This window comes from Tachysurus vachellii, chromosome 7 (genome assembly GCF_030014155.1).
Source record: "Tachysurus vachellii isolate PV-2020 chromosome 7, HZAU_Pvac_v1, whole genome shotgun sequence".
NCBI lineage: Eukaryota > Metazoa > Chordata > Actinopteri > Siluriformes > Bagridae > Tachysurus > Tachysurus vachellii.
Genome location: NC_083466.1, coordinates 1,137,501 through 1,165,000, shown reverse-complemented (window position 1 = coordinate 1,165,000; position 27,500 = coordinate 1,137,501). Strand labels below are relative to the sequence as shown.

The 27,500-nt window shown below is 40.5% G+C and overlaps 3 protein-coding genes across 4 annotated transcripts in view; 2 read left to right on the top strand and 1 right to left on the bottom strand.

The window, feature by feature from the left end:
- Window positions 1-1,539, top strand: part of cpdp (CPD photolyase) — a 6,472-nt gene extending 4,933 nt beyond the window's left edge. The window contains exon 9 of the mRNA XM_060873746.1: window positions 1-1,539. This exon is cut by the window's left edge and continues 322 nt beyond it. The gene's annotated coding sequence lies outside the window, so the exon portion shown is untranslated.
- A 363-nt stretch (window positions 1,540-1,902) lies between these two features.
- nmur1b (neuromedin U receptor 1b) lies at window positions 1,903-7,679 on the bottom strand. The gene is made up of 3 exons (XM_060873750.1): window positions 7,592-7,679; window positions 3,384-4,274; window positions 1,903-3,056 (listed from the first exon to the last, which is right to left on the bottom strand). Exons 2-3 carry the CDS (start codon window positions 4,258-4,260, stop codon window positions 2,782-2,784), a joined length of 1,152 nt encoding a protein of 383 aa, XP_060729733.1. The 5' UTR covers window positions 4,261-4,274; window positions 7,592-7,679; the 3' UTR covers window positions 1,903-2,781.
- A 2,635-nt stretch (window positions 7,680-10,314) lies between these two features.
- The window catches only part of prkag2b (protein kinase, AMP-activated, gamma 2 non-catalytic subunit b), a 17,350-nt gene continuing 164 nt past the window's right edge, over window positions 10,315-27,500 (top strand). The window contains exons 1-16 of one of the 2 annotated variants that reach the window (XM_060873745.1): window positions 10,315-10,501; window positions 12,035-12,097; window positions 15,107-15,206; window positions 19,635-19,846; window positions 20,298-20,349; window positions 20,521-20,621; window positions 20,723-20,804; window positions 21,342-21,400; window positions 21,477-21,522; window positions 21,623-21,677; window positions 24,435-24,561; window positions 24,673-24,838; window positions 25,094-25,131; window positions 25,238-25,384; window positions 25,800-25,893; window positions 26,129-27,500. The exon at window positions 26,129-27,500 is cut by the window's right edge and continues 164 nt beyond it. In XM_060873745.1, the coding sequence (XP_060729728.1) occupies window positions 10,439-10,501; window positions 12,035-12,097; window positions 15,107-15,206; window positions 19,635-19,846; window positions 20,298-20,349; window positions 20,521-20,621; window positions 20,723-20,804; window positions 21,342-21,400; window positions 21,477-21,522; window positions 21,623-21,677; window positions 24,435-24,561; window positions 24,673-24,838; window positions 25,094-25,131; window positions 25,238-25,384; window positions 25,800-25,893; window positions 26,129-26,181 (1,458 nt within the window). In that variant the 5' untranslated portion in view covers window positions 10,315-10,438 and the 3' untranslated portion in view covers window positions 26,182-27,500. Of the gene's footprint in view, window positions 10,502-12,034; window positions 12,098-14,989; window positions 15,207-19,634; window positions 19,847-20,297; window positions 20,350-20,520; window positions 20,622-20,722; window positions 20,805-21,341; window positions 21,401-21,476; window positions 21,523-21,622; window positions 21,678-24,434; window positions 24,562-24,672; window positions 24,839-25,093; window positions 25,132-25,237; window positions 25,385-25,799; window positions 25,894-26,128 lie in introns of both variants that reach the window. The other variant, XM_060873744.1, reaches the window with a different exon arrangement.

Sequence of the window (27,500 nt, the reverse complement as noted above, 5' to 3'; positions counted from 1 at the left end):
TTCTTAAACATCAGGAAAACTAATCCAGTTAATTCCTCTAGAAATATAAAAAAGCGAGATGTTTGTGACGGTGTACGTCGCTGTAGCTGGAGCAGTCATTTAACACACAGATGTTATTGTTTTATAGCCAGTAAACTTTAACAAAATGTAAAATCTGACTCACATAAAAAATATTTTTTGTATCTAAATGACTTTGTACTTTTTTAATAAATTTTCACTTTCTGTTTGTGGTGTATGTGTGATTTTCAAGGTGTTTTTATTAAGACAGCCTCACTGAATCACTCATTCCCTCACTGAATCACTCATTCCCTCACTGAATCACTCATTCCCTCACTGAATCACTCATTCCCTCACTGAATCACTCATTCACCCACTGAATCACTCATTCCCTCACTGAATCACTCATTCCCTCACTGAATCACTCATTCCCTCACTGAATCACTCATTCCCTCACTGAATCACTCATTCACCCACTGAATCACTCATTCCCTCACTGAATCACTCATTCACCCACTGAATCACTCATTCCCTCACTGAATCACTCATTCCCTCACTGAATCACTCATTCACCCACTGAATCACTCATTCACCCACTGAATCACTCATTCCCTCACTGAATCACTCATTCCCCCACTGAATCACTCATTCCCCCACTGAATCACTCATTCCCTCACTGAATCAATCATTCCCTCACTGAATCACTCATTCCCTCACTGAATCACTCATTCCCTCACTGAATCACTCATTCCCCCACTGAATCACTCATTCCCTCACTGAATCACGCATTCCCTCACTGAATCACTCATTCCCTCACTGAATCACTCATTCCCTCACTGAATCACTCATTCCCCCACTGAATCACTCATTCCCTCACTGAATCACTCATTCCCTCACTGAATCAATCATTCACCCACTGAATCACTCATTCCCTCACTGAATCACTCATTCCCTCACTGAATCACTCATTCCCCCACTGAATCACTCATTCCCTCACTGAATCACTCATTCCCTCACTGAATCACTCATTCACCCACTGAATCACTCATTCCCTCACTGAATCACTCATTCCCTCACTGAATCACTCATTCCCTCACTGAATCAATCATTCCCTCACTGAATCAATCATTCCCTCACTGAATCACTCATTCCCACACTGAATCACTCATTCCCACACTGAATCACTCATTCCCTCACTGAATCACTCATTCACTCACTGAATCAATCATTCCCTCACTGAATCAGTCATTCCCTCACTGAATCACTCATTCCCTCACTGAATCACTCATTCTCTCACTGAATCACTCATCACTCCCTCACTCATTTTTAAATCTCAGCTTAAAACTAATTTTTTTTTAGGGTAGCTTTAAATTGACTAATTGTAATTTTACATAGTGCTTATTTTATAGTCTATTTTTGTTGCTTTAATTTTAATCTTTATGTTATGTGTGTATTTTTGTTGATTTATTTGCTTTTGTCAAGCGCTTTGAGATGTATTTTTAAAGGTGCTATAGAAAATAAAGATTATTATTATTATTATTATTATTATTATTATTATTATTATTATTATTATTATTCCCTCACTGAATCACATTAACTGACAGACTTACTTGCAAAACGACTCAATCCATCACGGACTAATCGACTCCATCGTTTTAAACTTTTTGCCTGGTTCTCTAACTCACTCGCTCAGTCCATTGAGGATTCACTCATTCACACACTGCCTGTTTGACTCATTAAGTAAACGAATAACTCCGTGCCTGATTGACTCACTCATGGATTCACTGACTCACCTATTGATTGATTCACTGACTCACCCGTTCACGACTTCCTCACAGATTCATTGATTCACTAATTCAGAGATCCTTTTTTTTTTTTTTTTTTTTTTTTTTTTTTTACCATCACTTATTTTATTACTGCCCGGTGTTCCAGACATTAATTTATATCTACATCTGACCTGAATCCAGGAATTGTGCTTAAATTACTTTAGGATTTATTGGGTTGAAGTCACTCAGAATGTTAATTAGCATCTCAGTGAAACATTTCCTGTATGCTGGCTCCTGTATGACCCTGAACAGGCAGTCATATGTATCCCCCCCCACCCCCCGTACCAGGACTCCATAAAGAAACGAAGAAGGATGCAAGTCACAGCCATGTATGGACGAGTCTGTCGCTGGTTTAAACCCTTGTATCGTCATTACTGAGCTCTGTTTTCCTTCACAGTTTAAGTTCCACTTAACCAGGCAGACCGAGGAAGACTTTCCAGGCTCCTCATGACTCCCAACAGCATCATGGTCTCATTAACTGTGAAAGCTAGCAGTGAAAACATTTCTGAGATCTGAAAATCTTTCCCATTTTTATGAAAACAATCAATAAATGTATAGAAATCAGAAACGGAAAAGAAGAAATAATATTTTCAGTGAATATACAGATGATTAGCGTTCACAGTGTGATAGATACCTCATGTGTTGCTGGTTACACTGCTCTGTTTATTCAGAACATAATAAGACATAACTATATATGATATTCTGTGATATTCTGCAAACTATTGTTCTACATTTACTGATTTTATCAACTGCTGCATTTGCTGCTAGCTAACCTAGTTGACCTGACAGGTGGTGTAAGAAGCTTTCTAGCAGCATTAGTTAGCTATCTGAGCCTACTTGTTGTTTTTTTCATGTATAGCACCACCATTATTAGCTCTCAGACCTCATGGTAATACTTCCAGAAATGAGCTCCTTTCCCGTCCTTCATCTCTGTACGTTTGCACACACCGATGTTTCCTCATACCGTGGTGCGAAAGGTGATCTGCGTGATGTTGAATTTCTGCTCGGCCTTCCAGCACGTGACCTCGCGGAACAGCTCTCTAAAGCGCGAGGACATGAGGCTGTAAAGGATGGGGTTCACAGCCGAGCTCAGGTAGAAGAACACGCCGGAGAGCAGGTGCACGTACTCAAAGGCACGGTGCTGCTCTTCATGCAGGTCTTCAATGTAGCTCCACATGACCCGGTCGACATGAAACGGCGCCCAACAGATGGCGAACACCACCACCAACAAAACTGCGGATCGAAGACACCAACAATGACATCAAAGTTTTGTTTGACAAACAATTTACATCGAGGAAAAATCAAGGCTGTGTCCCAAACTGAGACCTATACAAAAACGTAATAAAATAATATTACACCAGTCAGGAAATAGAAACATTATTTTTACAGCTGTTACTGTCTCCATGGAAACATCCTCTGACATCACTGCTAAATTTTTAACTATTTTTTTAACAGACAATAACTATAATTGGATTTATAGTGTCCTGATCTGTTTTCTGTTCAAGGAGGCCAATATTTTTGAGCAGACCTCATTATGGTTCTAAGGGAGCGCTCACTTACACAGCATTTTGGTGACTTGGCGATGACGTGTTCTCTGTAGCGAGCTTTGTGCTCCTGAGTGCAAAGCTTTGGTGTCGTTCTGCAGTAGCCTTGTTTCTCGGTGCAGCTGGAGTGCGATGAGCAGGTAGAGAGCCCCGATGCTTACCATGGGAATGAGGAAGAACAAGAGCGCGGTCAGCTGAACGAGAATCCCGTAGATCCACACCGGCTTCACCAGGCCGCACATGGCCGACTCGGGAAAACTCCAGCCAAACTTTGGAGGCAACATGGTCATGCCGTGCAAGCTGGTGTTAGGCAGAGCGCATAGAAACGACACGATCCACAGTGCAATGATGATGCGTCTGACATGGCCATGTGTCATGGCATGTTTAACACGTAGCGGGTGGACGACAGCAAGGTATCTCTCGGCACTGACCGCTGTGACATTGAGCACTGAGGCGAAACACACAGTCTCAAACAGGCACGTCTTGAAGTAACACCCTCCAGTTCCCAGCAGGAAGGGGTAGTTGGACCACAGCTCATAAAGCTCCAACGGCAAACCCAAGAGGAGGACGAGCAGGTCCGAAATGGCCAGGCTGAGCAGGTAGAAGTTGGTTGGTGTGCGCATTGAGTGGTGGCGCATGATCACAGTGCACGTTAGCGTGTTGCCCAGTGATCCCACGCAGAAGATGACCAAATAGGAGATGCAGATTGGCAGGAAGAGCGGAGAGCGCTGGGGTCCTAAGTACTTTTCCACGTACAGGCTGCGGCTCTTGCACAAATCCTCCACGTCTTCAGCGCTCACGTTCCACATGATGCACTCACCAGATTCCGGGCACCAGGACGAGTCCGGGATGGTGTACGAGCCTTGGGATGAGGTGCAGTTGTAGAATAACATTGTTCAGGAAAGACCTGCAAAAGACAGAATTTGAAAATTCTTTCATCTCAAGTAAGCCGCTTATCTTGGGCAGGGTCAGTGTGGAGGCGGAGTCACTCGTTCACACCTAAGGTCACCTGCTGAGTGTCGCCTGTCATGTTTTTGACATGTGGGAGAAAACCTAAGAACCAGAATGAAACCTATGGGGAGAAGATGAGAACTGATTTGATGGTGGATTCGCAGGACAGACTCGGGTTCCTCTGAGAACCTCTAGAACCTTATTTAATGTTTCACCATAGCAGCATTTATCACAACTGTATGAAAACTGTACATTCCTACGCTATGGGAAAATAAAACGTCCATGTGATCTGTTTAACTGCCAAGAATTTGCCCTCAGGCTCTTCACACCACGCTGTATAATAAATAAATTCAGTTCTGTTAACTGTCTCAAGAGCCCAACTCCTTCAAGGGTACAATCTCTCTCTCTCTCTCTCAGGAGTCCATGGCAATAAACACAAGATCTGTGTTTACTTCACTAGCAGCATAACAACTCTTCAACAAGCCCAAACACAGAATTACACCACAGACCCCAGACTATAAAATAAAATGACTCGTATTATTTTTTACCGTTTCACATAAAAAAAAATGGTTCAAATGGAAATTTGGAAATGAGACAGCTTTCATAAACACATTTCCTGTTAACTCAGTGCCAGTAAACCAGCTTCTAGCATAAAATAATAGCTAGACAAACTAGCAATTTGTTTGCGCTAGCTTAGGCTAATTTACAACAAACACAAACACAGTTTTTCCAGAAAAGTTTCAAAGTCTTTTTTGTTGTTCCTTTCATTTTTATTTAAAAGTGCTGTCATGTTACTAGTGTTAGTTAGTGTTACTCACTAACTAGCCAGCAGTACATACATAAAGCTATGCTGCTAGCTCTGTTTGCTTGTCAAGGGGCTACATTATTCTTGACAGGGACGCTGACTAGCCTAGCTAACATACCTCTAATTGTAAACTGAGGTACTGATGTTTATAGTAAATACATGAGGCTTGTGTTTGACAGTGTTGCTAAGTAGCTAACATAAGCCCATACTGTATGTTCATAAACAGCCTTCTTGCTGATTTGGTTAGCTAAAAAAAATCATTGAACCATACAATAAACATCTATCTAACAATTAATACCTCCACTTGAAGAATGAGGTTGTGTTTTATTTATTTTATTTGTAAAAAAAATCTGATATGTTAGCTAGGACCATATGTTCACAAAGACCTCTCCTGCTAGCATGGGCTAACTGACCATAAAAGCTCTTATATTAGCGAAAGATGAGGTAAAGATGTTTTAGAAATGCAGTGAAGTGTTTGGGATTGTTGCTAAATAGCTAGCGTGACAGGATGGGAACGAACAGCTTTCCGGTTTATTGTGTTAGCACAGATGAGATGCACAATGTTGCTAATTGATCATTTGCTAATAAATGATTTTTCTGTACTGCTAAAAGGACTGAATGAGAGTGAAGTGAAGATTTTTGAATAGATAACTAGGGATCGTGTATAAGCTGCTATATTATTTTGCTAGCTAGTTAGTTAGCTGCCTTATTTATTACGTTAGCAACAAGGCTATACTTTTTTTTTTCAGAAATCCAGTTAACACCGACAATGTCCTCCGGCTTATTGTTTAGAAAAATCCTCAGAAATAAATCTCTGAAGAGCTTTTTTTTTGTATGCAACACAAATTAAATGAAAATGATAAACGTAGGCAGATCAGAAACACCGTGCTTCCTCTTCCAGTAATCTGACGTCTCTCCTTGGTTTCTCGGAAATCTGACCTGAAGCTCTTTTAAATGAAGACGAGCTCTTAAACCTCCACGTAAGTTTTCTAATAAAATATAAAGGCAGTAAAACAGTATGTAAGCTTAGAGAGTAAGCAGAAGAGCGTGAAGGACATGTTCAAGATTCGTTATGATAAACTGATGGTGTATTTACACAAACGCCACCAAGCTGAAGTGCTCCAGAGGAGCATATGGAGAACGGCATCCCAAACCACCCAGATCCTTCTGTTGAGTAAAATATTGTAGTAAAAAAAAAAACCAGCTACAACTAAAGACTGATGGCAGATTGTGGATTCTGATTAGTCAGAATGCACTGCTGCGAATTCTTTTTTTTTTTTTTAAACATTTATTTATATACTTTTTCAAAGCATTAACAAAAAGTTTGATACAGTTTCAGTTATAGCTTTTCCCCCCTTATAGCCCTTTCCGCCAAAGTAATTAACCATACATTACATAAAGGTTAACACAATCATTATACTAATAATAACAATAAAAATAAACAAATAAATAAACAAATAAATAAATAAATAAATAAAATAAAAAATAAACAAATAAAATAAAAATATACACAAATACATAGCCAATAATAAATGTTTCCTGACATGTTCGTGGTCCGTACACAATTATAAAACAAAACTCCAATTGGTGATAATATTTAACATTGATCAGTGAGTGGGAGAGTCTTCATCTTCTCAAAATATGTAATCATGGGTTGCCATGTCTTATAAAAATTTTGGACAGATCTTTTCATTAAATATTTAATTTTCTCTAATTTTAAGTATGATACTAGATCACATAACCACATTGAGGCTTTAGGCGAGCTTGCTGACTTCCACTCCAATAATATTCTTCTTCTCGCTAATAAGGTGGCAAAAGCAATAACGTGTTTTTACTTTATTTGTCAGTAATACTCCGTGTTCTGGTACTACACTGCTGCGAATTCGATGGGTTTTTGATATTAATATTGGACCGGTGAAGGAAGGAATCAGCACTTTGTAACACTCAGGGTTTAACTTACTCACGGTTTCATTGTCACATCACATGTTTTCTCTTTGGACACCTTTATGATTAGATGCAGCGCTGAAACTTGTTACTTGAATGAAATACAGAAATTTTTTTGTTTTTAAGTTTAGAACAAAATGCCAGTGAATCGCTTGAGACTCAAAAGAGTCAATTGTATTGATGAACTGAATTGATGAATCAAATGAAGACTCAAATGAAGACTCAAAGGCACTGCTAATGAAATGTTAGCTGTGAGACTGGAAGCCAATAACAATATCATATATTTTAGAATTAAACATCACAACATATTTTTTTATAACTGATTCTTAAATGAAATATTCAGACTGTAATGTTTAGGTTTCTTTAACTGATGAAGGTAAAACACTTCTCTGAGACCTCTAGCTAATTCTGTTAAAACGATGATGATGATGATGATGATGATTCTTCTTCTTCTTCTTCTTCTTATTATTATTATTATTATTATTATTATTATTATTATTATTAATACATGAAATACAACTGACCTTGACTTCTAGAGCTCCTGCAGTGACACGGACACGATCACAGACGACTGATTAAAATGTTAAGATGCATGTGTGTCTTTGTTCCACAGGTCTTGTTATTTGACTTAAGCCATTTCAGTCTCCTCCCACTTTCCATCCATCCAACTCTCTCTCTCTCTCTCTCTGTCTTTTTTAAACACTCATTAAGTGCGTTTCCTTAAACAAGTTTGTTGACTCTGTTCAGCTTTTCTCTCTTGAGCAGTTTGTGATGGTGCAAGGTTAAAGGTCACACCCGCTGATATGATACACTAAACATCCACTTATATACAGACTTTATATAGTTTTCCATAAATAAAATAGAATAAACCATTTTCTTATTTTCCTGCAGAAAGCTTCCGGCGGCTAAGTTACAAGAGGACGTCACTGACCGAGCGAACGGTTGTAACCCCACTTTTATTCCTCAGTGTTTGTGTGTGTGTATACATGTGTGTATATGTGTGTGTGGTGCTGTTCTAGGAAAATAATCAACTCCAGGTTAATTACACCATGTCACTGTTGGGTTAAGTTAAGAGGTGAATTTAGGGTTTAGGATGTGGTGCGTGATTTAGGATGCAGCCTGTAGCTCCCTCTGGTGGCAAATATCCTCCCTTTCTCTTGGTTGATTGGATGATTTCTCCATCATGTTTTCACTGGGTCATTTATTCTCTTTCGTGTCCTCTGCATTGTCTTTTGTTGACTTTTTTTTCTGCTCAATCCCACCAGTCAGCTCTCTCCTATCACACAAGTCAAGGTGAAGATAGAAGCACCGATTCAGACATGTGATCTCTTGGTGATTTTCTCACCTGATATCGATGAAGGAGAAGACTTAAATCCAGATCCTTTAGACTCTGATCTGTAAATTTGATCTATCTAAGATGTGTCATGCAGACAGAATTAAAAAAATAATAATAACATTTCTTCTTTTATTTCTTTCTTTTTTTTTTTTAACACAGAGGATCTCAGAGCAGAGAAGGGACCTGAATAAGGGACACTGCTTAAACCTTTGGTCAAGCTTTTACAGATGGAAAACCCTTGATATGAGCTGCGAGTGCAGGAAAAAAGTGTATCTGGCAACATGTGGTGTGTGTGTGTGTGTGTGTGTGTGTGTGTGTGTGTGTGTGTGTGTGTGTGTGTGTGTTTGTGTGTGTGTGTGTGTGGGGAGGGGTGGTTTGCATACAATGGTCAGAAAATCAACTTAGCCACATGGTCCCCAGTCTGCTCTGTGTGTGTGTGTGTGTGTGTGTGTGTGTGTGTGTGTGTGTGTGTGTGTGTGTGTGTGTGTGTGTGTGTGTGTGTGTGTGTGTGTGTGGGCTCCGAATACAAGGAACTTTCCCTTAATATACATTGCATCATGTCTCATTTCCCTCTTTTCGGGATCGTTATCAGAATGTCTTGGGTTAGAGGTTAAACACTCCAACAGCTACAGACTAAATTATGTTTATCCTAGAGATGTAGCTTAGCAATATGGCAACCGTGTTTGTGTGTGTGTGTCTGTGCGTGTGTGTTTCTGTGCGTGTGTGTGTCTGCGTGTCTCTGCATGTGTGTGCGTGTGTGCGTGTGTGTGTGTCTGCGCGCGCGCGTGTGTGTCTGCGCGTGTGTGCGTGTGTGTGTGGTAACAGTTCTGCTTTGTGGAGGATACACACTTCCTGTAAAAGGCCATGCAGTGCTTTATAAAGCGCTGATATGTTTTGCAGTTGTGTTTTGACAGGCCTGTAGGAGGGACGGGTTCCGGGTTGCCATATTGAGTCATTTCCCACTTTGTTAAGTTCTATTTAACAAATAGCGCTGCTTATTGGTTCAGGAGCTGAGACCAGCGTGTTATCACACATTATTCACATCGTACATAACCATGATGCCTTGTGTTGTGTGAAGTCGGTGTGTTGTCTATACAGCGAGACGATGATGAGGATTTAACTGGTAATAAAATGACAATCTGGCAACCCTGTGACATAAACAGTGCTGCACAGGCTTGCCATAGTGCCATGCTTTCCTTGTATGGTGTCTGTTTTTATCTCACTAATGATGATTGGACAGAAAAAATATCTTTAAATATTCAAATATTAACAAACACTTTTTGTTAAAAAAAATAAATAAATAAAAAATACAATGATCACAAATTTCATTTCATTAAATTTAATGTTGTTGAAATGATGCTGTTTTCGGGGGAAAAGTTCGAACCTACAGAAAAATTCCCAACCTGAATTTGTCTCCATTTCCCTCCCAGTCACAGAGTGACGTCATTCCAACATGGCCGCCCCGTCTCTGATTAGCTTGTTGCTAAGCTAAAAGATATTGTTGTTGCTGTAACAGTCACCACTCAGACCTCAGACTGTAAAAGTGCGCTTTGTGACCATCAAACTGAACCAAGAACCATGTTTAGTTATTTATTTTGACTTTGCACGTCCTGAATCGGGGCTATGACGCTGTTATAACGTCTGCATTAAGTTTACCACGTTTAGAGTTAGTTTTCTACCATAACTAACTAACTATTGAACTACCAGTTAAATAGTTATTCACTCACACTCCACCTGCTCTAAATAAATAAACAAACAAATAAATAAACAAATAAATAGATAAATTGAATATATAAAACGCCGAGATTTAATTCTCTATGTCAACGTGGGCGTGGTTTTAAAGCCATAAATTTAGGAGTCGAATCGCATGGATCTGGCAACCCGGATGCGCGTTAAAGGAACTGGAGCGGCTCCATTTTAGTCACGTTTCCGTGAGTGCAGCTGCGTGCACGGCGGCTGTGTGTCACAACTTTAACAGAGCGAACAGAAGGACAGAGAGAAGGAGAGGAGAAACGGAGAGAGAGAAGGAGGGAATATGGGAAGCACGGCGGCGGACGTGAAGGAGAAGAAGCGGCACGCGCTGCGGCTCCACATGCCCGTGAGTCCGGATCAGGGTTTCATCCGCTTCCGGTACCGCGGTCTCCTTCACGGGAGCGCGCTTTCTAATTAAGCCAGAGTAATTAGGCACGCAGGTTAATTACAGGTTTGTAACAGCCTTATGACCAGTGTACAAAGTGCCCTAGTGTTTATTCAGAGGTCTATTAAAGGGTTAATCCACATTATTATTATTATTATTATTATTATTATTATTATTATTATGTCTGTAGTCACGTGACACTAATGAATACAGATAAATAATATAAACACTTCAGTAGGACTGAACATGAGCCCAGAGATCACTTCAACAGGTGATACTGAGGGTTGTGCTGTTAAAGGAAAACAATCAGCGAGCCTTAAGTGTTTTATAGTTAATAAACAAAGGGTTTGTGTGTGTGACCTGAACACCAGGTTAAAGCCGAGCAAGACCGTAAAGATGAACACAAATCAGAACTGTACTGAAACTGAGGAAGCTACTGAACCAGAGAACTTGTGGGAAGTGGAAGTGGATCGTATTTCAGTCGTCATCGATCTCAGACAGCAGCTTCACACCAGCTACCCAGAGCCTTCAGTCAGTTTATATCATCAACGAACGAATCAGTTCTTCTTATGTTAACAAACTGCTGAAAATAAAACAAATAAATAATAAATAAAAAATAACACATCTGGTTATCGTAAACGTGATAAACGATCGATCCTTAAAACAAAAAAAAAAAGTTTGGAATTCTGATAAGTTTTGCCAAATAACTTTGAACTTTTTTTTTTTTTAATCATGGTTTATTCCTGAGTGTTTGTAGTTGGAGATGTTACCATCTAGAGTTTTCGTCTAATAGGATTTATTTATTTTAACTACATCCCTGAAACCAGCAGCGTTAAATCTTAATTAAAACGACATCAGTTTTAAAACTGCTCGGTATGCAGCCAGCCGTTCCTATACGAATATTAGGCCACGCCCACGCAGACAGCTCTTACGCCGTCTTTACGGATGTTTAACAAGAACGCTCGGGTACAACAGGAACTTTTTGACCTTGAAGGAATTTCTGTTTAAACGGAATCTGGAGAATATGTCGAGAGATGGTGTTATGTCCTGCATGGTGTCTGAGCCAAACTGTACTGTGGCTCTGAGCCAAAGAGACAGATGTTCTTCCTGAACCCAAAGTGATAATTGTTATGAGATCCTCACCTCCAGTGGCTGGATGAAAATATTTGGAGTATTTGAAGATGTAGAGCGGAGCGCCTACTCGACGTGTTTATATAACGCAGGCCAACCTGACAGCTCAGACTCACCACACCTTCAGCTGTGTGTGTGTGTGCGTGTGTGTGTGAGAAAACAATCCAAAAACACTGAGAAAGTTCCAGGTTATACCCAAGGACACTGCACCAAAGACAACACCAAAATAAATCCAGACAAAATACTCTGGCGTTGTTGCTGTCTACAATAAACCCGAGATGAACCGGTCAGATTTCTTTGTTGTTCTGCAGCGATAATGTTATGTTCAACACATCGTGTTTGTCTTTTCTGGCTTTTCCGCAGGACCTGAGTTCCTACACGGCGGACGGAGAAAAAGACAAATCCAGTAAAGCTACAACACCCAAGGTAAATTCTGACCCGAACAGAGCTGTTGACTCGTCCATCGGGCTGCTGAGAAATTCCAGATTCTGATTGGTCCGGAGGTGTACGTTACGATTCCAGACTCAAATCACTGGGTGTTACATTAACATTAACACGCTCCTTTTGATACGTTAATGTTACTATAGCGACGACTCATGGCTCGGGGAAAAAAAAAGAATAGGGAATGATGTTATGTAGGTGTGTGTGTGTGTGTGTTACTGTATCAGATTCCTATCATACCTTGTACTCACTGGCACCATATAGGCTTTTGTTCAGCTTCACAGATCCGTGAGGTGTGTGTGAAAGCACTGGGTGTGTTAGACTGGTGACTTCTGCCAGTACAAAAGGAACAGTAGGAAATAAATTCCTTCTCATTAACACCTGAAATCATTCCGAAACGCTTGTAATTCCAAAGGCTTGTAAAGCACCAACAGTACATCAGTCAGTACACCAGCACTACACGACATGCTGCTTAGTTACTTACTGCTTAGCGCTGTTAGCTTGCCGGATTTACCTCATGCTCTGTCTTCATGTAGACTTTAATAGAATTTCTTTTTTGCTGTATAGCATAAAAGTGTTTTTTCCCCCTTACTTCTGTACAAACCTGATTTAGGGGGCGGGGCTACATTAGTGTTGTTTGTGATGTCACAAAAAAACACAGCACCGCTTTCAGCCAATCCTGTAGGACATGCAAATGTCTGGCACTGAAACTTGCGAGATCCGCCTAGCAAATTCGGTCCGTGTTACAATTTGCTAAGCAAATCTGTGGTTGCCATGGTAACGGTATGTTCGCCGTAAAAAGCGTTCATGCAAACGGAGACGTTCATGCAAACGGAAATTTCCATTGTGTTTAAAAGTGATACTTCGGAGGGCAGGAGAACCTAGGGGGCGGTTCCGAATTTGCATAATCGTGCATATTCATAATAAGTGGAAAGTTTCGATCTTCACAACCGGAGAGAGACGAGGCTTCATTAGAGAGCAGATACGGAACAATGCAGTCTGCTGTTTTCATATTTATTTCACTGGTTGTTTTGATTCATTTCAAAGCTCAGGTCCTCACAGCTGACGTGACCTTCAAACGTTTAGCACGTGTTCAGGGACTTTATCTGCTCGCAGCCTCAAAGCTTTTAACATCCCAACATTGATTTTTGAACATTGAACATTGAGGCTATTTTTATTGGCCTGGATTTTATTTGTCTTCTGATTACGAGATAATTTTGACGTCAATAGTCTGTAAACATGTTCAGTGTGAGAACACACACACACACACACACACACACACAACTGCACACAAACAGGTAAAAGTGGTACATCAGCTGGAACATTGATCTATTAGATATCTTATAAAATCTCTAAGCGTTAGTTACTATTAACCAGATGGAGCTTTGGAGCTGAACACCAACATGAAGGTCAGAACGTCTCCATCGCTCCCAGGAAATGTTTCTGTTTCTCTTTTAAACACTGGAGCATAAAATCCCGACTCCTTCAGCAGTGTTGATGTTGACTGAAAGCACAGCGGCGGTGAAGCTCGACGCCCTGACGAGGAGAGAGACCACGAGACAACACTTCTCAGTAGAGTTTGCAGGACTCAGCGACTGCACATCTGCAGGACTTTAGGCCACAACTTATTTTAATGAGTTCCAGAAAGTTCTGTGTGGAGAAAGACTCAGTGTTCAGTTAGACTCCATAAGAAGCTGCTTGTTTACTGATCATTTATTCTCTCCAGTCTGTGTTACTGAGACCAGTGACTTCATCTGTCTATCCATTCTTCCCTCCATCCATCCATCTGTTCATCCATTCGTCTATCCATCTATCTATCCATCCATCCATCCATTTGTCCCTCCATTCCTCCATCTATTCATCCATCCATTCATTCGTCCCTCCCTCTTTTCGTCTATCTATCTTTTTATCAACCCCTCCCCATCAATCAATCAATCAACCAACCAATCTATCTATCTATCTATCTATCTATCTATCTATCTATCTATCTATCTATCTATCTATCTATCTATCTATCTATCAACCCCTCCCACCATCAATCAATCAACCAACCAATCTATCTATCTATCTATCTATCTATCTATCTATCTATCTATCTATCTATCTATCTATCTATCTATCTATCTATCAACCCCTCCCACCATCAATCAATCAATCAATCAACCAATCTATCTATCTATCTATCTATCTATCTATCTATCTATCTATCTATCTATCTATCTATCTATCTATCTATATACCTATCTATCTATCTATCTATCTATCTATCTATCTATCTATCTATCTATCTATCTATCTATCTATCTATCTATCAACACCTCCCACCATCAATCAATCAACCAATCTATCTATCTATCTATCTATCTATCTATCTATCTATCTATCTATCTATCTATCTATCTATCTATATACCTATCTATCTATCTATCTATCTATCTATCTATCAACCCCTCCCACCATCAATCAATCAATCAATCAGTCAATCAACCAATCTATCTATCTATCTATCTATCTATCTATCTATCTATCTATCTATCTATCTATCTATCTATCTATATACCTATCTATCTATCTATCTATCTATCTATCTATCTATCTATATACCTATCTATCTATCTATCTATCTATCTATCTATCAACCCCTCCCACCATCAATCAATCAATCAATCAACCAATCTATCTATCTATCTATCTATCTATCTATCTATCTATCTATCTATCTATCTATCTATCTATCTATCTATCTTCCCATCTCTCTCTCTCTCTCTCTCTCTCTCTCTCTCTCTCTCTCTCTCTCACACTCTTTTCACATGTATTTGCTGTTTTCATATATATTCATTTTGATAAATGTTGAGTTTCTGTTTTTTTTCTGTCCAGGGAGAAGAGTCCATCTCTTCTAAAGGTTTTTCTCTGAGATCTCCTCTCCCTCAGCCCTCGAGCCCCATATCAGCTCCGCTCCACAATTCCACTAAAACCATCTTCCCCTCTCACCAGGACTCGCCTCCCAAATCCCCCCATCGCCTCAGCTTCAGTGGTGTCTTCCGCTCGCCGTCTAATCCCTCCAGCATCAAGCTCTTCTCCAGATCCCGGAAAGGTGAGAAAGAAAAAACAACTGCTTTAATCCTAGAGTTCCTGAAGCCCCAAAAAATGGTGAGTAAAAAGGAAAGTTAGCAGAAAAACCCCCAGTAAAGCTTAAGAGTTGTGGTGGTTCATCTACAGGTTTAACTGGTTTCTGTCTTTAATACAGGTTTAATGTGACCGTTAATAAATCCTTAACGACAGACGTGTAGCTCCTGGCTGTGTGACACACTGTCTGATGATGTCATGGTTATGTCTGGAACACACATGGCTTCTAACCTGCAGCCTGGCTAGCTGGATTTCTAATGAATTTCAGCTCAGTTTTTGTGGCACTGAGGGTTTTGTTACTTCCTGTCTTTACAAGCGTTCGAAACTTCATGCAGGAAGTGACCTGATAATGCTGACAGTTTTTATGAGCCTTTGATTTGTCTACTGGCTGATGGAGCACAAATCTGTGGAGTGTTTTTAATCGTATTCAGACAAGTGAAGAGAGAATAGAGAGAGTAGTAGACGGGTGGAGAGAGATGGAGAGACATGGAGAGAGTAGACGAGTGGAGAGAGATGGAGAGAGTAGACGAGTGGAGAGAGATGGAGAGAGATGAAGAGAGATGGAGAGAGTGGATGAGTGGAGAGAGATGGAGAGAGATGAAGAGAGTAGACGAGTGGAGAGAGATGAAGAGAGATGGAGAGAGTGGATGAGTGGAGAGAGATGGAGAGAGTAGACGAGTGGAGAGAGATGGAGAGAGATGAAGAGAGATGGAGAGAGTGGACGAGTGGAGAGAGATGGAGAGAGATGAAGAGAGTAGACGAGTGGAGAGAGATGAAGAGAGTAGATGAGTGGAGAGAGATGGAGAGAGATGAAGAGAGTAGACGAGTGGAGAGAGATGTAGAGAGATGGAGAGAGTGGACGAGTGGAGAGAGATGGAGAGAGATGAAGAGAGTAGACGAGTGGAGAGAGATGAAGAGAGTAGACGAGTGGAGAGAGATGGAGAAAGTAGACGAGTGGAGAGAGATGGAGAGAGTGGATGAGTGGAGAGAGATGGAGAGACATGGAGAGAGTATACGAGTGGAGAGAGATTGAGAGAGATGAAGAGAGATGGAGAGAGTGGATGAGTGGAGAGAGATGGAGAGACATGGAGAGAGTAGACGAGTGGAGAGAGATGTAGAGAGAGATGGAGAGAGTGGAGAGAGATGGAGAGAGATGAAAAGAGTAGACGAGTGGAGAGAGATGGAGAGAGTAGACGAGTGGAGAGAGATGGAGAGAGATGAAGAGAGATGGAGAGAGTAGACGAGTGGAGAGAGATGAAGAGAGTAGACGAGTGGAGAGAGATGGAGAGAGTAGACGAGTGGAGAGAGATGGAGAGAGTAGACGAGTGGAGAGAGATGAAGAGAGTAGACGAGTGGAGAGAGATGAAGAGAGTAGACGAGTGGAGAGAGATGTAGAGAGTAGACGAGTGGAGAGAGATGGAGAGAGTAGACGAGTGGAGAGAGATGAAGAGAGTAGACGAGTGGAGAGAGATGGAGAGAGTAGACGAGTGGAGAGAGATGTAGAGAGTAGACGAGTGGAGAGAGATGGAGAGAGTAGACGAGTGGAGAGAGATGTAGAGAGTAGACGAGTGGAGAGAGATGTAGAGAGTAGACGAGTGGAGAGAGATGGAGAGAGTAGACGAGTGGAGAGAGATGGAGAGAGTAGACGAGTGGAGAGAGATGGAGAGAGTAGACGAGTGGAGAGAAATGTAGAGAGTAGACGAGTGGAGAGAGATGGAGAGAGTAGACGAGTGGAGAGAGATGGAGAAAGTAGACGAGTGGAGAGAGATGGAGAGAGTAGATGAGTGGAGAGAGATGGAGAGAGATGAAGAGAGATGGAGAGAGTGGATGAGTGGAGAGAGATGGAGAGACATGGAGAGAGTATACGAGTGGAGAGAGATGGAGAGAGATGAAGAGAGATGGAGAGAGATGGAGAGAGTAGACGAGTGGAGAGAGATGTAGAGAGTAGACGAGTGGAGAGAGATGGAGAGAGTAGACGAGTGGAGAGAGATGGAGAGAGTAGACGAGTGGAGAGAGATGGAGAGAGATGAAGAGAGATGAAGAGAGTAGACGAGTGGAGAGAGATGTAGAGAGTAGACGAGTGGAGAGAGATGGAGAGAGTAGACGAGTGGAGAGAAATGTAGAGAGTAGACGAGTGGAGAGAGATGGAGAGAGATGAAGAGAGATGAAGAGAGTGGACGAGTGGAGAGAGATGGAGAGAGTAGACGAGTGGAGAGAGATGGAGAGAGATGAAGAGAGTAGACGAGTGGAGAGAGATGGAGAGAGTAGACGAGTGGAGAGAGATGTAGAGAGTAGACGAGTGGAGAGAGATGGAGAGAGTAGACGAGTGGAGAGAGATGTAGAGAGTAGACGAGTGGAGAGAGATGGAGAGAGATGAAGAGAGTAGACGAGTGGATGTTGAGTGGATGCTTGGGTTCACCATCCTGGTTGTGGTTAGTTATGTTACCATTAGATGTGTTAATTACCTGTTAGTTAACGCAGTGTTGTTGTTATTAGCACTGAGTGTTGGTTAAGTAACAGTTATTGTTAACATAGTCACTAACACACTTCTCTCTCCAGCACTGCTACTATTTTAGTTGTGTTTGTCTGTTGTTGTTGTACTGAACGTTCCTCAGAGATTTGCGACATTGTTTTATCAGCGAGTTCCTGAAGCGACGGCGTTATGACTCAACGTTTCCCTGCTCGTGAGTCAAGGCTCTGTTTGGTCTCGGTGAGAGAAATGTTCCAGACTTTAGGCCAGAAACCGAAGGTGTGGATTTGGTTAAACGTCTTCTCCGTTCCCGTCCCCCCGTCCGAGGAGGACGTGCTTATAAAGCCGTGGGATCTGTTTTCTGGTCCAAAAGGTTTTATTCCAGGAGCTGATTTTCTTTTTATTACTGTGATTATTACTGCAACGTTTCAGTGCCGTTTTTCACACCATGCTAACAGTTTGCATGCGGCTGTTCGACACGCACTTCACTCTGGCCTGCTAGCGCGACCGAGGCGTTCAGTCAACACTCAGCTTTAACGCTACATTCCGCTATGTTCAGCAGACACGTGATGCTAATCAGCTGTCAGTTTGTGCGATAATGCTAACTCTCACTGTTTGGAAATAAACATCATGGATTGTTTACTTTCCCTGAAGTCCAAGATGTCGTTTCCCAGAGTGGAGTTTCCCAGAAGCATTGCATCGAGTCGCCCACTACATGGAATAATACATGGGATACCGTTAATGTTGATCGAATTTCAAACATTTCTAAGGAGAAAGTCAGCTCAGGCTATTTTTACACCAAGGGTCAGGATTAGCTCAGCTGCGGTTTCAGAGAAAGGTAGCACGCGAGCCACATACACACCCGTGTAGCGTAGCACATGGAGCAGCTGAGGAGGTTCTCCTGAGGGCTTTGCTTTGGTGAACTGTGGCTAAAGTAACTTAGTAGGAGGGAAATAAGTCAAGTGTTGCCAGATTTGTAGTTTTTCCTTCCAAATGTTCTCTTCTCATGAACAGCATTTGAAGAGCATCACAAACACCATGATACAAATTTCCCAGCATGCACTAGAAGCCTGACTCTGGGACTGTAAATATTTTGGAGATTATTTTTAGGCCCCACAGTGTGCTTTACAGCTAGTTTAGTAGCTTCTGCGGAATGTGTAGCATTAGCAAGTCTAAACCAGGAAACGTCTGGAACGCAGAGCACAATGAAGTGTTAGAAAATAGCTGGGATTCCAGGCGCATACTTGTTTTAAACATATTCCTCTTATAACGTGTGTGTGCAGGTGTGACACTGAGTAGTAGTGCAAGTCGACTCGATTCTTTAGGGAGTCGATTCTTTAGAGAGTCGATTCTTTAGAGGGTCGCTTCGCGTATATGATACAGTTTTTTATTTTCTTGTTCTTGTTTTCTAAATGCTGTTACTTTTACAGCCTCAGTTTATAAAGTATTTGCATCCCGTTATTAGTTTTTCCCCAAATTGTAAACATTTGAATAACCAGTCTGTGAGTGTCTGTAAGTCGAGTCAAATGATCTGACTCACCAAAAGGAGTTTGTGATTTCAGAGACGTCTATTTCTACTGGGATTTTAAAATAACATACTATGTGTGTGTGTGTGTGTGTGTAAGATGTCCCTGTGTCGATCTTTATCTAATCAGCATTCCTATGATGGTTGCCATGGCGATACTGTGATCATCGTACAAACGTCATAGCTATCTAAAGAATGTATTAAAAAAAAAAATCTGTAAATCCGATCGATTCCGTTTATTTATCTGTCTGATCCGACGTTTTAAACATCAGTGCAGCCTGAATCAGATGATCAGGGGTTTAGTGTCGCTGTGTGGAATACGGACAGCCAAGTAATAGATACTTAAAAATAATGATTTAGAATGGAATATATAATACATGTAATAAATATGTGTGTTGCAGCGTCTGGTCCCGTGTCTCCGCCCACCACACCCACCACGCCCACTCACAGCTCCAACCCTCCGCTCATCTCACCGGATGAAAGACGGCTGCGCTCGCTCTCGTCTCCACCTGATACGGGCCCTCAGCGCTTCAGCCTGGCTTCAGCAACCTCCAGCCCCAGTCCTATCAGATATAGCCCCTCCCCTTTACACATCAGGTCCGCCTCCCGTCCAGTGAGTGGTATATTGCATCACTGTAACTCACTCTTAATAAAACCTCCACGAGCACTCTACATATACGTCACACACTCTGTTCACTATATAGGCCACATCATCACCGTCATTGGTCCAATGTGGGCGTGTCTCACATCACACACTACTTTAGTCTTGTCCACTATTTACTGAAACTTAAAACTATTTAGGACGCACATACTGAACTATTACACTAGTAGAAATCACTCATTTTGATTGGCTGACACCAGTTCAGCATAAATAACACAGTACTAAAGAAGCTACATTATGGAAAGCCAATGAGGACAATGCGTTTTCAAACCAGCACTCAACACGAACAAAGATGAACAAACGAACGCCCGTAACAGTTATTATTTACATTTACCATACGTTATAAATGTCATCTTACTTCAAATCATTCCAGATTAAATGAGGTTCATGCTACTCTCCTCAGGTGTACAGTTCAACTGAAGGCATGCTGGAGAAACTGGACATCAGTGATGGAGGTGAGTCACCAAAACCATTATTGCACCAGGAACAGTTACTAAACAAATTCTGAGAAACGTAGGAACAAAACAAAAACTAAACAGGGGCTCAGAGATGATCTTCATATCATTCACCACACTGGTATAAAAAAAAAAAAAAAAACGAGTGTAATTTTCTTTTTCGTCTTCCAGAGCCGAGCTGCGATATTTACACACGCTTCATGAAGTGCCACAGGTGCTATGATCTCATCCCTACCAGCTCAAAGCTAGTGGTCTTCGATACCACACTACAGGTAGGAAGAAATAAAAACAATAGAAGGGGTGGAGACTTCTACGTAGTCTGTATGTCAATCATAATCACCATGACAACAGTGACACTTGCTCTGTGCTTCAGGTCAAGAAAGCGTTCTTTGCTTTGGTCGCTAACGGAGTGAGAGCTGCTCCACTGTGGGACACCAAACAGCAAAGCTTCGTTGGTGTGAACACACACACACACACACACACACACACACACACACACACCCTCACTATTATATTTATAAAGTGTACAGGAAAATTGTAATATTATGGAATTATTCATAAAATGTAGCAAGTTTAAATTTTACCTCACAAACTAGCCTTAGAGTAAACAGGCTAAACTACGGATTAGCATTATAATGAAAATGCAGTGTCGCGTACTGAAAAAAACTAGCTTTGTACTAAGAAGGATAAGCCGCAAACAGATCAGCACTGTCCTGTAGCAACCATGCTAATTCATAAATTAGCATTAGAGTAAATATGCTAATCAACAATTACTATACTATAGCACTATAGTAAGCAAGCTAACACTCAAAATAAAGTATAGTAGAACAAAGATGCTAATGCAACATTAGCATAATAGTCTAGACCCAGTTATAGCTTGAATCATTCTTGTTTAACGCTTGAGTTGTGATTCGTTTGCTTTCAGTGAGAAATTAGCTGCTAATACATGACTGCTGGTGCTAACGGAAAGCGAATGATTTTTCTTGCATTAGGAATGCTGACCATCACGGACTTCATCAGAATTCTGCACAGATACTACAAGTCTCCTCTCGTAAGCATTTTAATCTTCTACAACATGTGGTTTCACGCTCTGAAGTGGAGATTTGAATATGATTTTGTCCTCACAGGTGCAGATATACGAGCTGGAGGAGCACAAGATCGAGACGTGGCGAGGTCACTGCTCGCATTCTTAATCAACGATAGCGTTTGATTTGTTATGGCACAATCAGCAGTTATTGATTCGCTGATATATTTTGTTGTCTTCCACCAACAGAGCTCTACCTGCAAGAAACCTTCAAGCCTTTAGTGAAGATTTCACCTAGCGCAAGGTGAGTGTTCGCGTCTGTTCACGACGTCTTTCACAAACAAACACGTTTTAGCTAATCAACTGGTTTTATTTCAGTTCTGATTTTGATCACACAAGCTAGTGTTATAGTAAACTGAATAAATAAATAAGATCTAATTGAAACAATGAGAAAATTTGAATGAATCAGTGAAAAAAACTGAATGAATTAGTGAACAACGCCAAATGAATCAATGAACAAATCTGAACGATTCAGTGAACAAAATCTAAACAAATCAATGAACAAATCTGAATGAATCAGTGAATAAATCTAAACAAAACAGTGAATAAGTCTGAGTGAATCAGTGAACAGATCTGAATGAACCAGTGAATAAATCTAAACAAATCAGTGAACAAGTCTGAGTGAATCAGTGAACAGATCTGAATGAATCAGTGAATAAATCTAAACAAATCAGTGAATAACGCTGAGTGAATCAGTGAACAGATCTGTATGAATCAGTGAATAAATCTAAACAAATCAGTGAATAACGCTGAGTGAATCAGTGAACAGATCTGAATGAATCAGTGAATAAATTTAAACAAATCATTGAATAAGTCTGAGTGAATCAGTGAACAGACCTGAATGAATCAGTGAATAAATCTAAACAAATCAGTGAACAAGTCTGAGTGAATCAGTGAACAGATCTGAATGAATCAGTGAATAAATCTAAACAAATCAGTGAATAATGCTGAGTGAATCAGTGAACAGATCTGTATGAATCAGTGAATAAATCTAAACAAATCAGTGAATAACGCTGAGTGAATCAGTGAACAGATCTGAATGAATCAGTGAATAAATTTAAACGAATCAGTGAGTAACACTGAGTGAATCAGTGAACAGATCTGAATGAATCAGTGAATAAATCTAAACAAATCATTGAATAAGTCTGAGTGAATCAGTGAACAGATCTGAATGAATCAGTGAATAACGCTGAGTGAATCAGTGAACAGATCTGAATGAATCAGTGAATAAATCTAAACAAATCAGTGAACAAGTCTGAGTGAATCAGTGAACAGATCTGAATGAATCAGTGAATAAATCTAAACAAATCAGTGAATAATGCTGAGTGAATCAGTGAACAGATCTGTATGAATCAGTGAATAAATCTAAACAAATCAGTGAATAACGCTGAGTGAATCAGTGAACAGATCTGAATGAATCAGTGAATAAATTTAAACGAATCAGTGAGTAACACTGAGTGAATCAGTGAACAGATCTGAATGAATCAGTGAATAAATCTAAACAAATCATTGAATAAGTCTGAGTGAATCAGTGAACAGATCTGAATGAATCAGTGAATAACGCTGAGTGAATCAGTGAACAGATCTGAATGAATCAGTGAATAAATCTAAACAAATCATTGAATAAGTCTGAGTGAATCAATGAATAAATTTAAACAAATCAGTGAGTAACACTGAGTGAATCAGTGAACAGATCTGAATGAATCAGTGAATAAATCTAAACAAATCAGTGAATAACGCTGAGTGAATCAGTGAACAGATCTGAATGAATCAGTGAATAAATTTAAACGAATCAGTGAGTAACACTGAGTGAATCAGTGAACAGATCTGAATGAATCAGTGAATAAATCTAAACAAATCATTGAATAAGTCTGAGTGAATCAATGAATAAATTTAAACGAATCAGTGAGTAACACTGAGTGAATCAGTGAACAGATCTGAATGAATCAGTGAATAAATCTAAACAAATCATTGAATAAGTCTGAGTGAATCAGTGAACAGATCTGAATGAATCAGTGAATAACGCTGAGTGAATCAGTGAACAGATCTGAATGAATCAGTGAATAACGCTGAGTGAATCAGTGAACAGATCTGAATGAATCAGTGAATAACGCTGAGTGAATCAGTCAACAGATCTGAATGAATCAGTGAATAAATCTAAACAAATCATTGAATAAGTCTGAGTGAATCAGTGAACAGATCTGAATGAATCAGTGAATAACGCTGAGTGAATCAGTGAACAGATCTGAATGAATCAGTGAATAAATCTAAACAAATCATTGAATAAGTCTGAGTGAATCAATGAATAAATTTAAACAAATCAGTGAGTAACACTGAGTGAATCAGTGAACAGATCTGAATGAATCAGTGAATAAATCTAAACAAATCAGTGAATAACGCTGAGTGAATCAGTGAACAGATCTGAATGAATCAGTGAATAAATTTAAACGAATCAGTGAGTAACACTGAGTGAATCAGTGAACAGATCTGAATGAATCAGTGAATAAATCTAAACAAATCATTGAATAAGTCTGAGTGAATCAATGAATAAATTTAAACGAATCAGTGAGTAACACTGAGTGAATCAGTGAACAGATCTGAATGAATCAGTGAATAAATCTAAACAAATCATTGAATAAGTCTGAGTGAATCAGTGAACAGATCTGAATGAATCAGTGAATAACGCTGAGTGAATCAGTGAACAGATCTGAATGAATCAGTGAATAACGCTGAGTGAATCAGTGAACAGATCTGAATGAATCAGTGAATAACGCTGAGTGAATCAGTGAACAGATCTGAATGAATCAGTGAATAAATCTAAACAAATCAGTGAACAAGTCTGAGTGAATCAGTCAACAGATCCGAATGAAGGTCAAATCAAGTTATTGAACAAATCTGAGAAAATCAAAGGGCTTAAATGATTCAAGACACTGAAAAGACCCAAACTGCTCAAGTCTCCTGTGTTAAGTATATCTGAATTTTTTGTGTGTATATTTTGCAGCATATTTGATGCCGTTTACTCCCTCATCAAGAATAAAATCCACCGGTTGCCCATGATCGACCCGGTCTCAGGGAACGTCCTCTACATCCTCACACACAAAAGGATCCTTAAGTTCCTGCAGCTGTTTGTAAGCCCATCTATCATGACTAATGTTGTAATTAAAACATGAGTTGTAGAGACAATTCGAGACAGAAAGTTCCTCAGCAATGCTACTGTAATGCTTCTGGTGTTTGTTCAGGTGTGTGAGATGCCCAAGCCGGCCTTCATGAAGCAAACATTAAGCGAGCTGGGCATCGGCACGTACCACAACATCGCCTTCATCCAGCCGGACACGCCCATTATCAAAGCCCTAAGTGTGTTTGTAGAGAGGAGAGTGTCAGCGCTGCCCGTCGTCAACAACACCGGTACGATCAGGTCATATTGTTCTGACTTAAGTGTAGCCGTGTTGCAGTGATCTACACACCTGTCAGATAAGCCGTGTGATAGCTAGATAAACGTTACCATGGAAACGACACACACCGTGTCATAATAACTAGCTACAGGTATACGCATTAAACAGTAATATAGTGTGTGGTGTGTGAAGGTCCGATTTCAGTTGTCTCTGTATTGTTGTGTTCCACTTGCACGCTGCCACTCACTTTTATTTCCTGTCCCTGCAGGAAAAGTGGTGGATATTTACTCCAAATTTGATGTCATAGTAAGTCGTCGTTTTCCATTTTTAGTTCTAAACTTTTACGTATTTGGCATTAAACTTTCACTCCGCTATAGAACGTGGTGTTTATCGGCTCTGTGTCCGTGTGCAGAACCTGGCGTCTGAGAAAACCTACAACAACCTGGGCATGAGTGTGACAGAGGCACTGAAACACCGCTCACAGTACTTCGAGGGAGTAATGAAGTGCAGACGACACGAGACCCTGGAGACCATCGTGGACAGGATCGTAAAGGCTGAGGTACAAACCAGTAGAGAGAACCGTGTTCTGATTGGCTGCAAAGCCACAAACCACGGCGAGAAACTTACACAGCACCATCATGCTGCTGGACGGTGTGGCGCACTTTGTTATGTGGGTTTTAACAAACCGGAAAGAATCAGTGAACAAATGTGAACGAATCAGTGAAGAAATTTGAACTGAATCAATAATCAAATCTGAATGAATCAGTGAACAAATCTGAATGAATCGGTGAACAAATCTGAGTCAACTGATTGACTGAAACGTTGTGGTTCTAAAGCATAAAGTATAAAGTATTTTATTTTATTTTATTTTATTTTATTCATTTTTGGCCTTTAATTCACTTTTGGCATTTCTGATTGTTCAATGATTTGGTTTTGTCTCGGTTTTGCTAATAAATTCTTTGTCCGTGTGGCAGGTGCACAGGCTGGTGGTGGTGGATGAAGACTCCAGCATCGAGGGCATCATCTCTCTATCAGACATCCTCCAGGCTCTGGTTCTCTCTCCTGCAGGTACAAAGCCACAAAAATGATGATGTTCTAATGAGCTTTGACCTAAAACAATGTCTAAAACAGTGGGCGGAGTCAATGCACATCTTGTTTTAAGACCAAATAGACCACTTTAGCAGGTGTGTCATTTCATTGTGCATGTGCTTCCGGTCATGTAGGTGTGTTTACTTAAATACGGCTAACGCTACGTGGCTGATTAGCTATCAGTAGCATCTCACGTTCGCGTTTCCTTCCACAGGCTTAAGCAGGAAGGAGGATAAAACGGAAACACAAGCCTCAGCGAACGTGTAGCGAGTGTCATGTGAGTGTTCCGCGAGAGTCATGTGGCTTTGTCCCGCGGTACAGACGGAGTTCGCTGTGATCCTCTGTGTAACGTTTGTCCTGCTGTACTGTACGCTGCTTTGTTTACGGGCTCAGCTGCTGCTCCGAGACGCACTACAAGGAGATCATCTCGCACGCTACACGGCCCGGTCTTCCCGCTCGCCTCAGGCCATAACCTTAACCAACGGCGCCGGCAGCCATTTTCCCAATCGGAGAAAACATCGTTTACATCTTTAGCTGCTTTCCCAAAGTTTTTTTTTTACATTAAAAAGGTTTTCGTGTAAAAGCTGGACGTCCGTGACATCGGCGTTAACACTTCTGACTAGTTGTGTGTAAATGGCTTCCTGACTGCTTCATGTTGAAATATCTAGACAAAAGTAGACTTCCAGGACTCCGACCTCCATGTTGGTCTTTCCCGCTTTCCCCATGAGCCGTTACCTGATTGGTCAGAAAACGGAAAGGTGCGATAAACAGGGGTCCAGGCATAAAAAAAACAAACAAACATGGACGACAAGTGCTGGTGAAAAAAGAAGGAAAGTTCGTAATTTTTGCGAATATTTTCGCCAATATTCAGAGATGTGTTAAAGTGTGTTAAAAGTCCTTCAAAGAAAGCGCTGAAGGTGGATGTTTTGCCTGGAGGCGGTGCTAACACCGCTGCCAATAAATGTCTTATTCATAAACGAGTTCTGCTTACACACAAGAGCTGCTGTGCCTTTAACATAACCAAAAGACAAGTGAATGTATGAAATCTTTCATCTCGCTATCGCTGATAATCAGACGATCCCAAACACCACGTGCTCGATACTGTTATATACACTGTGGACACTTTAACGCACAATCTCATCATCATCATCCTCATCACCGGGGGAGAGGTTTAGACGCGTCGTCCTTCTTTACAAATTTCAGGACGTTCGGGTGGAATAATTAACGAAATTCATCACTTTCAGAACTTTCTTTACCACAGTGTTGTGACTCCTCGTTAAATCTTGATTGTCATTTGTTCTCGTTTCCTGTTCACTATTTTTTAAAGTTTTATTTTTATACTGTTCTGACTGTAATTTTGAGGGGTTTTTTTTCTACAGTTGTCCTTGTACAAATATTCTTTTCAGCATCCCAAATCTTCCTACACTGGATTTCGTCTTCTAAATAAATGCACAACGAAAAGTCACGTTTTTATACGTACGGATAAGATTTTCAGCATTAAACGGGAAATGATGTGGATTTTATAATTTTTTTTTTTTATGTTTCTTTCTTTCTTTAAAGGAAGTGCTGTTTTGATGCTTGTGCAT